Source organism: Xyrauchen texanus, chromosome 9 (genome assembly GCF_025860055.1).
Source record: "Xyrauchen texanus isolate HMW12.3.18 chromosome 9, RBS_HiC_50CHRs, whole genome shotgun sequence".
NCBI lineage: Eukaryota > Metazoa > Chordata > Actinopteri > Cypriniformes > Catostomidae > Xyrauchen > Xyrauchen texanus.
The window spans coordinates 15,850,914-15,867,807 of record NC_068284.1 but is presented as its reverse complement, the minus strand read 5'-3'; the positions used below and the strand labels follow the sequence as shown (position 1 = coordinate 15,867,807).

Genomic DNA, 16,894 nt, shown 5'->3' with positions numbered 1-16,894 from the left:
GGCTTGTGGATGCATGCACAACAGCACTACTGCTGTAAAAAAAATCCACTGAAAGATAATTCCACATTTCTGTTAGAGTACTATGCACATACTAAGCAATGATCAAAGCGCAGCTTCTAGTAGGAACAAAACATTGTTTTACCTTGAACATCCTCCAAGCAATACCTTGGAAAACGAGGCATCCTAAGGCTGCATCAATCTTTGCTTGAGTTTGAGGTCAGTGTCGGCTCCTCTGAGGCCCACCAGAGGCTTATTAACATTAATCATATCTTCAGCAACCACAGTATATTCAAAGTCAGTTAAAAGACCCCAGTTTTATACATACAGTATCCAAGTAATTATCCCTTCACAGTGACAACCAGAAAATGTTTGGCTAGAGCATAACACAAAGCATGAGACAACATTATTTTAAGGCCATGCAGGATGAGATTTGCTTTTACAGAGAAAGGCAATGTGAGTATAATCCGCAAATGTGAAGCATGCTTATATGTCAAACAAAAAAGCCTGTGCTATTTGCACCAAGCTTCTTTTATTTTTCAATTTACAATAATCCTCTGCATTTTGCACCAACTTAATATCTGTGCCACCCACCATGGCAGTTGTATCAGATGGCAATATGTGGTCTATGGAGCATGATATGGTTCAGGAAAAGTGGCACAACAGCTTTAATGGCATGAGCAAATCCAGATGCTTTTAGTGATTAGCAGTTTAAGCTGCAGTGAAGAGCAACCTGCCTTAGGGTTCGCATCTGACCCACTTTTTGAAGGCATGGATGGGATGAATTCCAGAGGGAGTGTATGTGCCCCGTCTTCAGTGCTCCAAGGAGTCAGTGGCATTTACATATCTTGTGCTGAATTCATGAATGGGACTAATCCATTAGTTTACATTGAAATTGGTGAGCTCAGCACAATTTAAAGTCAAAATGAAATGCAGTTCGCAACCCATTTGACTTTCATAATCCTACATATTTCTGAGTGAAAGAGGATATTTAATGGAAAAATGCACAGGGTGGGAATTGATTGGATTGTGAAAAGCGGTCATTACATACCAGAATGGGGTCAGATGGATGGCGGAGGGGTTAAAAAGTAATAGGGATCATGATATCAGCCGTAAAGAAATGTTGTTACAGAGGCAAAGCAATTTATAACTGGAAATTAATTTTATTTATTTCAAATAATTAATTAATGAATTTTACATTTGGATGCACTAGAACATGCATTTACAAAGTAAATCTTGTCAATTTTGATTTTATAATATGCTGTGCTCAATGTTCAATGTTCTCTACAGAGCTCAGTATGAGTGATAATTGGAAATTCTCTCCGGTTTCTGGAACATAAACGGATAAGAAATGTCAGTTGATCAATGGTTTATTGTGCGGTTTAACTTTCATTGACTTTCAAAAGCAGTACTCTGATTTCTAATGTTCCAATGTAAGATCTACTTATCCAGATGCTTTTAATCAACTATCAACTGGCCTATGTTATGTGAACTGAAAACGTACTGACAAAGTCCATTTGATAGTCGGTTAAAAACATCAGGATTAGTAATTAATCCCTATAAAGGTCAATTGCAATATATTGTATATATTGTATATTGCTGAAAAATATAGTTTTGTTTCAACATATTCTCTCAGACTCTTGTTTGATTCTGATGCTGTTTATTGAATTATCCTCCTTTGGTTGTCCATGATGAAGTCCTAAACAGCATGTTCTTGTTTTTCCATTTAAAAAAACAATGGAAAAAACAAAAGTGTGAGTGACTTTTTGAAAGAATGAAAAATACAATGTGTTCTTTTATTGATTATGCCTCCTTTCATCGGTGCCTGGGCAGGTTTATTAGCACTAAATTACTGCCTTTTCTGAGATACTTTAGCTAGGGCCCTAGGATTTCCATGATATGGAAACCACAGACAGAATCACAGAATCCATTCATAAAAACAGAATTAACTATATAATGTAGAATGTCACAGAATTTGACATATTTGGGATCAAATGAATGTATGTCCTAATGTGATGATTAAAGCACATAAGTGAGGGATTTAATGTAATAAATTAACAGTCTGCATGAGCAAATGTGAAGTTGGCTGCTCATACGCAAACACGCATCATGAGCATAAAGCACACTGTTTGGGTAATTAATGACAGAGTGCAGAGTTTCATCAGTCCTAATTCACTGTGAAGTGCCCAGCATATGCAGACTATATATTTATAGAATTAAATCGCAACCTTTTGTGGTTTAATAAGCACATATATTAGGCAATATAGTGAACTGCTTGTCCAGAGGTGTGCAGCTGTCATCAAAAACATACAAACTGAATGTGCTTTATCCGGTTTTAAATAAAAGCTCAATTTAACTAGATGCGTGAAATTGATAAACATGTGATAGCATTATATTACTACTGTAAAGTAAAATGTAATATTCTATATAATAGCCTAAAACTTATAAGGAATAAAGATAATCAATGGTATGATGAAAAGTAATTGTTTTGTTTTAATTTTAATCAGTTTTGTTTCAGTTTGTTTAAACTTTAAAACACAGAATTTGCAGAAAATAAAACAGAATTTGGAGAAGAAAAATACAGAATCCATTGGGTATTATTAAGCACATACGGAGACAATATTTGATAAGTTAATTAAGGGTGGGGGAGGTACAACAGCATCAACTGAGAATATAACTGGAAAAACTTAAATATCTTAAATTCTTGAAGATCAAATTTAAGGGTAAATAATGTAACTGAATCTGAACTCTACCTATCTCAAAAGCCTGATAAAATGTTATGAACACAGTTTACTACAAAGCTCACACACCTCAGTCTGCTGACTTAAATGGGACAAAGGCAGTATCCAAGAGCCAAACTCCAAAAATAATGATTTAGAGGAGGTAAATTTCAGCTGATAAGAGCCAAGAGCACATCAAAGGGCTTTCTCACGCTTCTCTTTGTTAGTCTCCCACAGTCCCACACAAGGCTGAACTAATGGCCTCAACTTATTTTGCATGCCTCCATATTGCTGCCATCAAGGACCATTTTCACCTAACAATGTTTCAAATGGGCATAAAAGCATGTGAGAAGCATTACCGTCTCTAATCTGAGAATTAAAAGTAGTACTTGCATCACCATTGAGAGCCAATTCACAGTAGTCGGATGATTAAAATGCACTGAAAATCAACTAAGCATTGATCCCCTTCACTCTCAGTGGCTTATGAGTAGATTCAAAGCTTGCGGTGCAATGAGTGGCAGTGCTTAGTTTGGAGCTTCAGTAACATCCATAAAACATCACCATGCAAGCTTTACAACACAATTTTAAACTTAAAATCATGTTTTACAATATCGCTCTGTGCATTCTCCTCTATGTGCATCAAGAACATCCAACAGGAACTGAAACGAAAAGTCGTAAATCACGCTTACTAGCAAACATGAGGACATTACATTACTTTTCAATGGTCCCTATTCACAAATGCAAAGGTGTTTTACATTGTACAATCATTGGAAATGTGACACAGACCTTTGGACTAATATCGTACAACTCAGATTTACAGCTTGGTAACCTGAAGACATTTATCTTGAGAAACTGGAAGCAAACTACACTTGATGGCAGTTCCCTGAAGTGCAAGTGCAGCATCATCAGTCATATGAACAGCAGCAGGCAACATCTAAGTTCATGTGACTATGAAGGTCAAATTCCTTTCTAGTCCAAGAGAGCACTGATGTTGAGCTGGCAATCATGTAGGGGTCATGACATCCATGTTCATTTGGTTTTAACCATACTCCAGTATTAGATCTTATGAATTAAAAAAAATGCAGTTATCACTGCATTTCTACAAGTTCTACAAAATACTGGCATATGTTAGGATCTACTTGATTAAAAATGGCATGCTTGTTCTTAGGCCTGAACACATCCATGTACAATTTCACAAGCTGTTTATTGGTTAAAGCAATTTATACAGGCAGATTTTGACTTTTTCAAGAACCATCATAGGCTATGACAAGTCTCATAACTTAGAAAACTTACTGAGTTTTAGAGGCCGCTCGCAAGTCAAGATGTTTTTATTCGATGCACGAGATCTACAAAAACAACTGGAACAGAGTGTTCAGACAGTTTCAGCCTTAAATGGGATAAATTAACGCATTGCAACATGATCTTTGCTTAAGTTCACCTCCTCCTCTTACATTTCTCGCTTGTGTCGTTAAATATGTCCCCCTTTTCACATATGCTAAAAATACGGCTTAAGGAGAATAGTAAAAACTCTATTTAGTTTTCACATGCACACGTTGCGATATAGATGTTTCACGCGCCGTTGCCCAATAATAGACCAAAGAAGCACGCGAGCTTACCTGTGAATGTCCCTGGTACATATTGAGTCCAAGTGATTGAAAACACCCTCCGTCTGTTGGTAAATTGTCAATTAGGGGGATATAGACGAGCGGAGCTGTCCCTGAGTCTCGAGTACTGAAGTGTTTTCATGCTCCAGCTGCGTCCACGTGAGGATTCCTCTTCACGAGACCGCGCATCCGAGTTTCTGACGTTCATATCATGTCGTGAGCGTTGAGGTAGAGCGATCACTGTGTGATATGGGGCTTTTTTCCTCGGGTTATTCCACTCCTTAGTGGAAATGTTCCTGTCCCAGCCCACTTCAGGGCGGAAACGCCTCAGTGAGCAGAATGCCACCTCCCATGAAAAACATCAACGCTCAAGATGTGCTGCTGCTGCTGCTGATGATGTTGGAGGGTGTCATTAGACTACTCTAGACTTTTATTCATTTACCTAATACTGCTGAGTGGACATGTTCTGTTTTACTTCACATTACACGTCGATAATACTCATATGCCTATTGCATAGTAATAATACTAACCATGCATATTTGTAGCAAGCATATTCACATAATAATTAGGGTTATAATGTGGGATCCATTAATTCTGTTTTGCGCATTTCTTGCTTGATGTTCACCCAATAAAATTTTTTTTTACATTACGTGTAAAAAGCAACAAAAAGCATCTTCTTTGCAAAGCGCAAATAGCACTCTAGTGCAAATAGTGTCATATACTCTTACACCCCTGTTTAAATACTAACATACAGTATAGTGTCATCACTGCAGCATTTTTACTATGTTTATTTGGAGTTCCACAGACACCCTATACCAACCTCTACCCATAACCTTTCCTTACAAAAGTATCACCATGGTAATTTTCTAGTAAAACCATGGTTAATAAATACATAGTTACTACAATATTACTACAGTAAAACCACGATTCATTTTATCCAGATCAAATATTTCACTCAACTCCCTGACCTTCACTGTGACCAAATCACTGCGAGAAATCTCTTTTATATAAGTAGTATTATAGCAAATATTAAGATTAGAGACATGGGGAAAAGTATGTCAAGGGGTGGGATTCAAACACGGATCTCCAGCATGACAATCCATACACATACCATTGTTACATCCAAAGCTAATACAACTACACATTTTGGTCTTTCCACCAGACCATTGGAGTGCAAAAAGTCACCCAGTTATCCAATCTCTTAATCCACAAAATGTCTAACCCCTTAACCAGTTTAATGCCCCTGCCCCATCATGAAAAATTCAAATATGCCTGCTTTCGTTTGATCAGCAGTTGACCCCAAATAAATTTGTCGTGGCTGTCTCGAGTTTGGTCAGATTAATTCGTTCATATGAATTTGTACGAATTGTAGATGTGCAAACCCCGGATGTGTAATGCGGAAGTAAGTGAAAGTACCGAGTGTCAGACATTGTGTATATGCTTCTTAATTATATGCCCTTACCCAAACAAACCCCATATCAAAACCTAACCATAGATTCCCAAACAGAAGAAGAAGCCAAAAGAGCATGTTATGTACGATGAAAGATAGTAATTGTCTGGTTATTAAAGGTACTCAAATTTCAAGTTATAACTGCAGGTCGGATATCTCCAAATGGGGGCGGGATCTCCAAAAAGGGTGGGGTTACCTCTGGAAGGGGAGTGATTACTTAAAAATGGGGTTGTGCCAACTCCAAAAGTATGTGTCAATTCCACACCTGGTTGGGGCTCCCTATAGAGCACAACAGTCTTTTTCCAGTAGTAAAAATCCCATTAATTTCTCCCATAGACCAATTGATTTTCAGTGCTAACTTATAAACCTGTAAAGACAGACCTACGATAGTTCACCGATGGAATATGCTTCTATTGAAGTCATCCGTCTGCATTATTTCAACTTCATTGATTAAAAATTGTCTTAAATAGCAGAATTCCTGTTGAACAACTACATTATCTATGGTCCAGCAGAGGAAGATCCGCCAGTCAGAGAACTGCGCTCTTAAACTACTTACAGTATGCCCTGCAATATAGAATGCATAGATAATCTCAGAGAAAATAAGTTGTACTATTTAAAGTCTATTATGAATTCCATAAAATGAAACGTATTGGTAGTAACTGGCTGGCTTTATAAAATGTCATGTTTTCCACAAAAGTTATCAGAGCCAACTGAGGTCTGAACTCTTGTGACTTCTATTGACTGCAGAACATGCCTCTCAGACAAACATGACAAATCATTGTGTACAGGGCTTAAAAATAACTTTTTTTTTCTTTTATTAAATTGCACATTTTAAAATGTACATAAATGAATATGTACATGAGTATGCATGTATGTAAATTAATTGAATTTGTCACATTTAATGCTCATGTTTTAGACAATAAAAATATATAAATATGTATATATCAGTGGCAATTTCTCAGGGCCAGCAAAGCCTTCTCTGCTTGAGTAACATACCTAATATATAAATATTTGTTAATCCTTTCCTTCTCATTGACCTTTTTTTATATGTATTTTCAATCACTTTCTACTCCTAATTCATCTACAAATGAATAACAAAAAAACAAAAAAGGTGTATCCAATCAGAATTTATTCTTCGATGTTTACAAGCAAAGTGTGACAACTGTCTCACAAATCGCCTGCCCCAAGCCATTCTCCTTAGCCGAAGCAGCGCATGAGTCTTAGCTTCACCCCGTCAGGCCTTCAGAATTTCTGCAGAATCCCTCTACAAGCTTAATAGGCATCTAAAGTCAGATTGTCAGATTCATCAGCCAATCAGATTGTTTTATTTGTTCTAGGTTGGTTTGATCTTTAGGATATGTCCCAGTTGAGGCCTTCTGGCTGGCCTGGAGTGACACAATCACGCTTTAAGTGATATACATAATTTGAAAGTGAAGAGTGCAAGATCTTGCTGACAAGTTGGCTGTCATCACTGCTGTTATTGCCGTTGAGAAAGAGATCCTTATGGATTAAAACCCTTAGATCTTCTGCATAATCGTGAGATTGATTAATTAAACAGGAAAGGAGGATTGATTTTCACTTCTAGTAAATCTGTAAGTGCTTTTTGCATTGTTATAGCAGCATCAGGAGTTTTCTAAGTGTAAATTAGGCTGCTTGAGCATTCAGTGTCAGATCAAGTTTTGAAAATTAACCATGTACCCTGACAAAACAAAATTTATTGCAAGCAAAATTTTAATTGCAAATATTATTAGAGAGATTTGTCTTGGTATTAGACCTTCTTGGTTCTGGATTTCGGCATGGACATGTTTTTAAAATTTCAATTGGTAAGTTGACTGCCACATAATGTATGATGGGCATACGGCATCTTGTTCATTGTGAAACTGTGTTTTCTTAATGGCATAAATCGCACTGAAGGCCAAGACTTAAATTTCATAGGCCGTGGCTGATATATATTTATATATAAATGGGGATTGTATTAGTTGAAAATGGGATGAGTCTTCAGCCGCTCAACACTCTGCATTTGTCTCCCTCCTCTATTCTAATAATAATTGAGGGGAAAGTGGTGATGGACAACCTACATGACCTCCCACAATCAATGTGCCTTCTGTTCCTTCTGGCCTAATTTACGCGTTACATCTAAATTACCCAAAGTCGCTAAAATACACATTTGAATTTATACAAGGTGTTCTGATTTCCATGGGGCAGAATGACCTGCAACCTAAAATACAGTCATAAGCAAACAAGCTATTTTTGCCAAACCCAGTATCAGGCTCTTCTGGATCTGCGTGCGGAACAGGAGCAGCGGTTCCAGGTGCTACACCACATCACGCTCATCAAGATAGACTTGAATATGTTTTTGAGTGGACGGCCGAATCGTGGGGATGGCTCAACAACCAGTGGGCGGTCTGGCTTTTACCCTTGTTAACCAGGGAAGCCCAACTCGCAGCCCTACGGCTTCTGGTGACAGACCCCCTGGTGTATGAGAACTTGAGACAAATCATCTTGCAATGGATCAGCCGTGGCCCAGAAGAGTACCGCCATGCTTCCGCTTGCAGATGCTTGGCGAGCTCATCCGCACATTTGCATTTGCTCAACAGCTCCATGACTCCTGCCGGCAGTGGCAGCTGGCGGCTGTCAATCTTGTAGTAATGAAGCAGTTTATCACTCAAATAACATAAGGGACGGTGGAATGGGTCCAGTGCCACCACCCAACGTCACTGGATGAGGCTGTCTAGCTGGCTGAGGACCACTTTGTTGCATATCAGGGGACTGGCATGCCCTCTTCTGCTGTCTCTCTCGCTATCTCTCCTTCTCTATCCTCCCCCTCCTGTTTCCCCCATCCTGTTCCTACTCCCCGGAAACTGGAAGTTGTTTCCCTAAAATTGGCTACCAGTTCTCGGGGACCTTTCAACACTCCAGATCCCACTATCTCTATCCACTCTCCTCCAGATTGGTGAATTGTCTGAATGAGCTGCGGGGAACCTGGACACTTCCATGACTTGGCGGACCAATGCCCCCACCTCCATCACGGGGCATCGGTCCAGATCCTCGACGTGCCACAGACCGCCCCCAATTGAGCTGGAGTGTACCAGACCTGTGAGTATAAAGGGGGGTACATACCAAGCCTTGGTGGATTCAGGTTGTAACCAAACATCCATTCACCAAAGCTTGGTTCTATCCAAGGCTTTGGCTACAACCGGTGGGTGAAGGTAAGGTGTGTGCACAGGGATATTCAAGATTACCCATTTAGTGATGGTAATCATTCAATTTCGGGAACAAAAGCATAGTGTTGAAGCTGCAGTTAATCCCCGCCTCTCCCATACACTAATTTTAGGTATGCATTGGCTGGCATTTACGACTTTATTAAGGGGAATATGTGTGGATGTGTCCTGCAACAAACTGTCTCGGTGTGTAGTTTGCGATTCACTGGCTGGGGAGGCAGTGCTGGGGCCCTTCCATTGATCGAGGTCCCATTCGAAAGAATTGGTATGGACCTCGTCGGGCCATTAGAAAGGATGGTACGTGGGAATTGCTTTGTGTTGGTTCTGGTGGAAAATGCAATGCCATATCCAGAAGCAGTGCCTCTGCGAAACATCTCAACCGAAGTGTTGCGGAGGCACTCTTCAGAATTATCTCCCGAGAAAAATGCTCTTGGATTTTAAATGACCACAGAGAGTCAGGACCTTGGTTTAACATCTCATCCGAAGGACGGTGCCGTTTTACAGTATAGTGTCCCCGTCACAATACTGGGGCATTAGGACCCAAACAGACTGCAGGGTGAGCACCCCTTGCTGGCCTCCCTAATACCTCGTCCAGCAGCAACCTTAGTATCTCCAACAGCTGTTTTGTGTTGCAGTGAGAGCTGGAGAGAGATAAAAAGGCAGCCAGAGCTGCAGTTGGGAAGCGTCAGAAAATAAATATCACTAAAATGTGTAAGCTAGTTTCCACTTCCTAATTTCCCCCGAGACTGACCAGAAATATGATTTTAGAAGGTTTATTATGTTATTGTTGAATACTGATACTAAGTACTTTAACGCTTCAAACTTTTTCCCTGGAGTACAAGTACAATATCTCTTTTACAAATACTTTTACTAAGTATTTGTAAAAGAGACTAAATACTTGAATTTAGCTTTTGGTAATTTGTGAAGGAAATTTGCTGCCTCTTTATTTTTTAACAAGACATTTTATTTTTAAATCGAGTCACTTTTGAAATGGCCAATTTTTAAATAACTTGTATATTCTAGTTAATATTCTGTTGTATATTAATGTGAAATGTGACCTAGTGGCTATTTCTTTCTTTATCAGTTTATCAACTAAATGTTAATTTAAACTCAAATTAATTACTTTATTTATAATTTATCTGAGAATTTATAGAATTTATGTGATGACAGATGTCTTTGCTTGGACCTAATTCATGGACTGTGTTAGTGGTGGCCTATTCTTTTTATCACTGTCTCATTAGAGGCATTCATTATGATTGATTGTCTCCTCTTCAGTGTAGCAGACCAAGCTTAATCAGAAGTAAGACACACTATAACCTAGCAGGTCAATAGGAGTTATCTACTCTGAGTTGTCTGACAGCTTCAAATTAATGAGCTGATATGTAATACAATTTTTACCCTCCTGAGTCATGACTTCCAAATTAGGTCAGGCCCTATAGATCCTCAAAAAAAGCATGTATCCAGTCTGTTTTTCCTTCTAATTTATGTTTCATGGATTTCATGAAAAAATTATTCCAACAAATCCAGCAGACTCTGAATTATTATTTTATGCCACAAAAACCAAACAGTTGAAATCTTGTGAAAATTATAATAAATGTAAACTTTTGGTCCAACTAAAGATAGACTTTTTTGTTCTCGATAACATGACATTATGACTTATTTCATAATATTACAGTTGATTTTCACTTATTGAAATTTGTTGGCTGAGTAGTTCAGGTTGTTACTCCTGCAATGCTGTTTAATGTGCTGGTTGACCTGACTGGTTTAACCTGTTCCACAGGTGCACCCTAGTAGTAGCAGAGGGATTCTGGTTCTCCTCTTTGAGCTGTTTATCCAATATTCTGTCCATATTGAAGATCATAAAGAATGGAAATATGTTTGTTACATCTTTTGCTCTTTCTCATTCTACCCATTTTCTCCATCTCTAATTTCTCCATGTATGAGCAGCATTTGTCTTCCAGCCCAATGCGTTTTTCAGCTCCATATCAGTCTGAAATTGCCATCTCTTATGCATCATTGGACATGGCTTGGAGCATTGTGCATATTTACAGTAGTATTTTCTTTTAAATCTGGAGTTTTGCCAGATCCATTTCAAATATAGTTTACTGGAAATTGTTATTGCTGACTCAAAATTGTGACGCAAATAGTTTTGGTTTATAATTTAGATCAGTAGTTTACATTTTGTCCTAGCTTACACGAAACAACAGCCTATTTTACAGGCAAAACATGCTAAACAAAAAGCTTTATATAAAGCCTTATTTTCTGCAGATTTTGTAAGTTACATTTTTTTTTATTTGTTTCATCTATACTGTATGATGTAGGTTTCAGATCATGACACATCCTATTTGGACCCATTTGACCAGAGGCTGAATATTTCACTTTGCATTCATTCCAAAAGACGTCAATTTTACTAAACAAATTTCTGCTTAACCACATGATGTTGTGCTTTGACTAGTGCAAACTCATAATGTATGGGCCTCTTTAGAATTCTTTATCTGTCATCATCACCATAGTTATTCCCAAGAGTCACTTTACAAAGTAAAGTTATTTATTTCTTGTCTTATAATTAATTGTGAGTGTTACTAATTTCAACAGACCTCTCACTTTAGAAACATACAAAACTAAAGTTTAGGCTAAGCTAAATTAGCCCACAAATCTCCACATCAAGGGGCACATACATTAATTTGCTATTTAAAACTTATCCATAACCTCTTTTGCTATTTCAAAAATAATTATCAAGTGAGGAGTGGCAAATACAGAGAATATTTGTCATCTTGGTCAAACTTGAACACCTGAAATTAAAAGATTATACAGTATATAAAGGCACTGTTGAGCTGAGTGAGGGAAATAAAATAATGATCATATATTTGAGTGTGTGGGCTATGCCTTATGAATTCACAATTTGAAATGTAATTTTGTTGAGCACACTCTCATAAAAACAGATAGCCTACTAAAACCCAGCTGAAAAAAATATTAAAAGCCGGTTAGGCTGGGTTTTAGTTGGTCCACCAGACTGATCAGGTTGGTTTTAGAGGGGGTTTGGTAACTTTTCAGGTTGTCAGGTAAAAGACAAATTAAACCATATTTTTTTTCTGTCCACTCTCATGCTATCCCAGATGTGTATGACTTTCTTTCTTCTGCTGAACACAAACTCAGATTTGTAGAAAAATATTTAATCTCTGTTGGTCCATACAATTCAAGTTAATGGTGGCCAGAACTTTGAAGGTCCAAAAAGCTCAGAAAGGCAGCATAAAAGTAATCCATATGACTCCAGTTGTTTAATAAATGTCTTCAGAAGTTAAATAATAGGTTCAGAAGTGAAACAGATCAATATTAAATAATGTTTTACTATAAATTCTCCTCCCTGCCCAGTAATTGGAGATATGCATGATGAATGTAAATTGCCAAAAACAAAAGAAGAATGTGAAAGTGAAAGTAAAATTGGAGATTTATATTAAAATATGACTTAAATATTGATCTGTTTCTCACCCACTCTTATCATATTTCTTCAGAAGGCATGGATTAAAAAACTGGGGTCTTATGGATTACTTTTATGCTGACTTTGATTTTTGGAGCTTCAAATTTCTGGCCACTATTCACTCATTGAATGGACCTACAGAGCTGAGATACTCTACTTAAAATCATTGTTTAGGTTCTGCAGAAAAAAGAATGAGAGAACTTACAATTTTGTGTGAACTATCCTTTTAAAACTTGTAAATGTAGATGTTACCATTTCGGACACTCTGACTCACTTATGAACATGGACAGACTCATGCCATACTCATGCTCATATTATTGGCGGCTTCATTTTATTTTGATCCACGTTGACCTCAGGTCAGTCAAATAGACACAGGCCAAGACTTTCTTATATTGAAGTGAATACCAATGAATAAATGCCTCAGCCCGGGAGGTGCCAGATGGTCTGATGTCAAACTAGTCAAAAGACACACAATGACAGCGCAGTCAGCATCACATGGGGGTTCAGAGTGTCATTGTCTAAATTTACACATCTGCCGTCTGCCAAAGAGACAAGCAGAGACAAAAAGTGACTGATTCAGTGCAAGATTTGGAGCAGGAAAGTCAATCATGTCAGTTAAAGGTATCTGTGACAAATAGAAACAAATGCACTGTGAGTCAGAGACAGGTAACCAGCAGAAGTCAAAATAACTTACTTTTATATTTTGATATAAAAGGCCATTTCAAAGTAGACTTGAATGATTGCCTGTAACTTACAATAGAATGCTTTTGCCCAAAATAGATCAAATGACAAATATGAGGATGTTTGGAAGCAGACACCCATATAACTTCAGAGAGCAGAGTCTAGGCCCGGCCAGGAACCTCACTGCTGTTTTTAGGGCAGGCCGGTGGCCGGTTGCCCAGCACAGGAAGTAAAGTGAGGTTAGACATGTTTGGCAGATGTAGGGGCTAAATGTTACACAATGAGACTGTGAAAATATACAGGAAGTGCAGAATGTTTAAACTCACAAGTGATGGGTCATGTCTGGACGGGATCCCTCTCTCCTCAATCTCACGAGATTCTTACAGTGTTAATTTGAAGTTGCACAGCAACAGATGTTGAAAATAACAAATTACAACTACTCTTATTACAGTACTTGAGTAAGTTTTTTCTACTTTTTTAAGTATAAATAATTCATAGTACTTTTACTTGAGTTGAATAAAAATGAAATATTCAACTTCACTACTGTTATTTTTCCACCACAATTACAAAATACAAAAAAATACATAATATTTCTGAATGTTTGGGAAGAACAAAGTTATAAGAGCTAAATCATGTTGTGTGCTGCAGGATAGAAGCCCGCAGGGCACGGCATCATGAGCACAGCAGCTTGCATAAACTGCCGCTGGTGTCCTCTCTTCTCTAGCTTCTCCACGACTCACCGGTAGTCTAGGGCACACGCCGTATGCCCACCCACCTATTTTTCTTAGGATTTTAATATGCCCACCTAAAATAAGTGATGATGGCTGCCAGAACAACGAGTAGGCTTTTGACCCAGAACATTTTCAGTATACTAATGTGATGCCGCAATACCGTTTAGTGAACCGTGTTTTTTTGTGTGTGTGTGTACAAAGATTCTCTCTAATGCCCGTTTCACACATACTCCGTGTGCAGTGCGTATGCGGTGCGTATACGGTACAGGAGCAGCACGCGCTATAGTGCTTTCACATATGCTGCGTTTGCAGTGCACTACTGATCCGCAGTTTCTGTGTGCCACAAAATCAAAAATGTTTTAGTAATTTTGATTTTAAATCCAAACGTTAACTTGGAGATTGTTTAAGGCATTGAAACAGTATGAAAATTAATTTTAATCATTGTGATTCTTTGTTTTACATGTAGTTCGAGTTGAAGAAAAGCTATCGCTCTATATCTGTTGCTAAGACGGAGAAGAATGAGATGCATTTGGGTTCACGCTGTCTTTTTTTAGGGTAAAAAAAATCATATATGATGGCATTTTGCAAATTTTGGGACTATAATCATACTTTTTTGTTTTTCTTGACCCTGTAATTTAGTAGCCTAACTGTAGAACACATTAACTGAAATTATGCGTATATGATGAAATTATTACAGTTTCTTGTCAATCTATATCTATTTTAATGTGAACAATGCGCTACCACTTTAATTCAGTGCGGTGCAGCACAGCAAAAATGGACTCGGTGCTGAAACCATCGCTGCACTGCTGTAGGCATATACGTACCGCAACTGGAACGGATCGACGGACTGCATCCGCGTGCAGTGTAAAAGCTCTAACCTGTTAACATGGGTACGGAAAAAAATACGCACCGCATACGCACTGCAAACGGAGTATATGTGAAACGGGCGTGAAACTGGCGTAAACTGGCACGGAGCAGCTGGAGTGCAACTGAACTGATTCAATCAGAACGTTCATTTCAGACACGATTGGATATTTGTTAACCAATCCAATTTTCCATTTCATTAAGGGGCGGGATATTTCCAGCATCTAATGCTGATGCACAAGTATCCCTGGAGTAGCCTTATCATAATTTGCACTGTAATTTTATTTCCTTATATATATAAACACATAGCCAACATTTACATTTAAATTTAACTTAGCCTATGCAATAAAACTTTGTGAAAATACTATTACTAAATGCTAGTTTTTGATGTTCTGCAGATGCTGGACAACAAAGTCCCATAATTATATAAAATGTCTTTGTGTGTGTGCGCTCGCGTGCGTGCGTGTGTGTGTGTGGGATCTAGTTTGGCGATCCCCCCGCTCGAAAACCCATCAACAATGAAAACGAAAACCAGGAATATATTACTATTGTATACAACAAATCCTCAAAGTAATAATAATACTGTATCTTTTTATAATAGCAAACTGGACAACAATAAATAATTGTTGGGTTATAATATTAATAAATAACTGAATTCCAAAATGTTACTAGGTGAATTAGCCTAGTAGGTTTTGCACACCATGTTAAAAACATTTTTTGTATAAATTTATGTAGGTAAATATAGCTTCTTTTTTTTTATCACTGGCTACACTGATAGTACAAATTTAAAATTATGATTTAAAATAAATCTTAAGTAATTTTTTAAGCAAACCTTTTCAAAATGGGACTTCAGCTTGGTCGGTTACTTGGGGCCTCAGAAATCGTAAAATAAATAAAAAAATATGGGGGCCAAAACTGCCCACGCAACGTGTTCCCGTGTTTTATTAATAGCGTCTGATATAGTTTCAATTACATACATTGCGATCTTCTTTTGAGTTTTACATTATTACATTTTTCCTGCCACCATCGCGCGCACAGATGGCCTCTCTACTACTACTATCAATCCGCATCAAAGTTAAGTATTGTACTCCTGCATTAAACTCCGTAACCATTTGCCCATCTTGTTCAAAATAAACTGTCCTAGGAACCAAAGTTCAGTCATTGTTTCCCGGACGTTTCGTTTCCAGTGTTGCACATGGGTAGAGATGAGTGCCAATCTTGGTCTATGCAGCTGTTTATTCTGCTCTGTGTAATGCATTTTTGCAAAAATACCATATCACAGAAGCATTTCACAGATGTGCAAAATATCTGCACTGGACCAATAATCATGACTGTTTAATAAATGCATCTGAACTAAGAATCTCTCCTCCAACTCTTTATTCTCTGACCGGAATCTTTGATCTTGAATTCTTTACCTGAATGGGAATGGGAAAAAAACATTTGTTTTAATTGTAAAATCACATTGGGCACAGTGACCACAACTATAATTGCCAATTGGGATAGGTGACAAAAAATTAGCGGGATGGTCCATAGGCAAATCAGCTCTCATGACAAGATTATAAATGTTAGAGGGATGTTTATACAAATCTAGGTGACTTTTTTAAAACCTCATGAAGAATTGGCTCTGAGTTTAAATGTACAAGTCTTTATTGACAATCTTCTTTAAGTCTGTACAAACAGGGGAGTATTGGAATGTGCAGACAACTTTATTTTCTTCAGATTTAGCCTGATTTATGGTTAAGCATACTTCCTGATTTTTATTTTCAAATCTCTTAACAGCAGACTGTATCCAATTTTCATTATAACATCTCTATCTGAATCTTTTCGTTAAGTCAATGCTTTGTTGTGCACAAGACTATTTAGTGCTACAAATACGACTTATACGGTTAAACTGACTAATAGGCAAACTACACTTCAGAGGGGTAGGATGATAACTTTGTCCATGCAGGAGTGTATTCCGATAAGTTGGTTTTATGTACAGATATGCAGAAATCTTATCGCCATCCCTAATAATCAAAATATCTTAAAAATAATTAGTTTGGGACCATTCAAAATTGACAGTAAATCGAAGATGTTCATCACTTGCATTAATACACTGAGATGCGAGCGAAAAAGCACGGGCGAAAGCATCTTATTAGAATGCGCATG

General features: G+C 37.8%; 1 protein-coding gene across 2 annotated transcripts in view; it reads right to left on the bottom strand.

Moving 5' to 3' along the window:
- The window catches only part of pex5lb (peroxisomal biogenesis factor 5-like b), a 51,363-nt gene extending 46,785 nt beyond the window's left edge, over nt 1-4,578 (bottom strand). For both annotated transcript variants that reach the window (XM_052133259.1, XM_052133260.1), the window contains exon 1: nt 4,334-4,578. In XM_052133259.1, the coding sequence (XP_051989219.1) occupies nt 4,334-4,354 (21 nt within the window). In that variant the 5' untranslated portion in view covers nt 4,355-4,578. The remainder of the gene's footprint in view (nt 1-4,333) is intronic.
- Nucleotides 4,579-16,894: the final 12,316 nt, after the last annotated feature.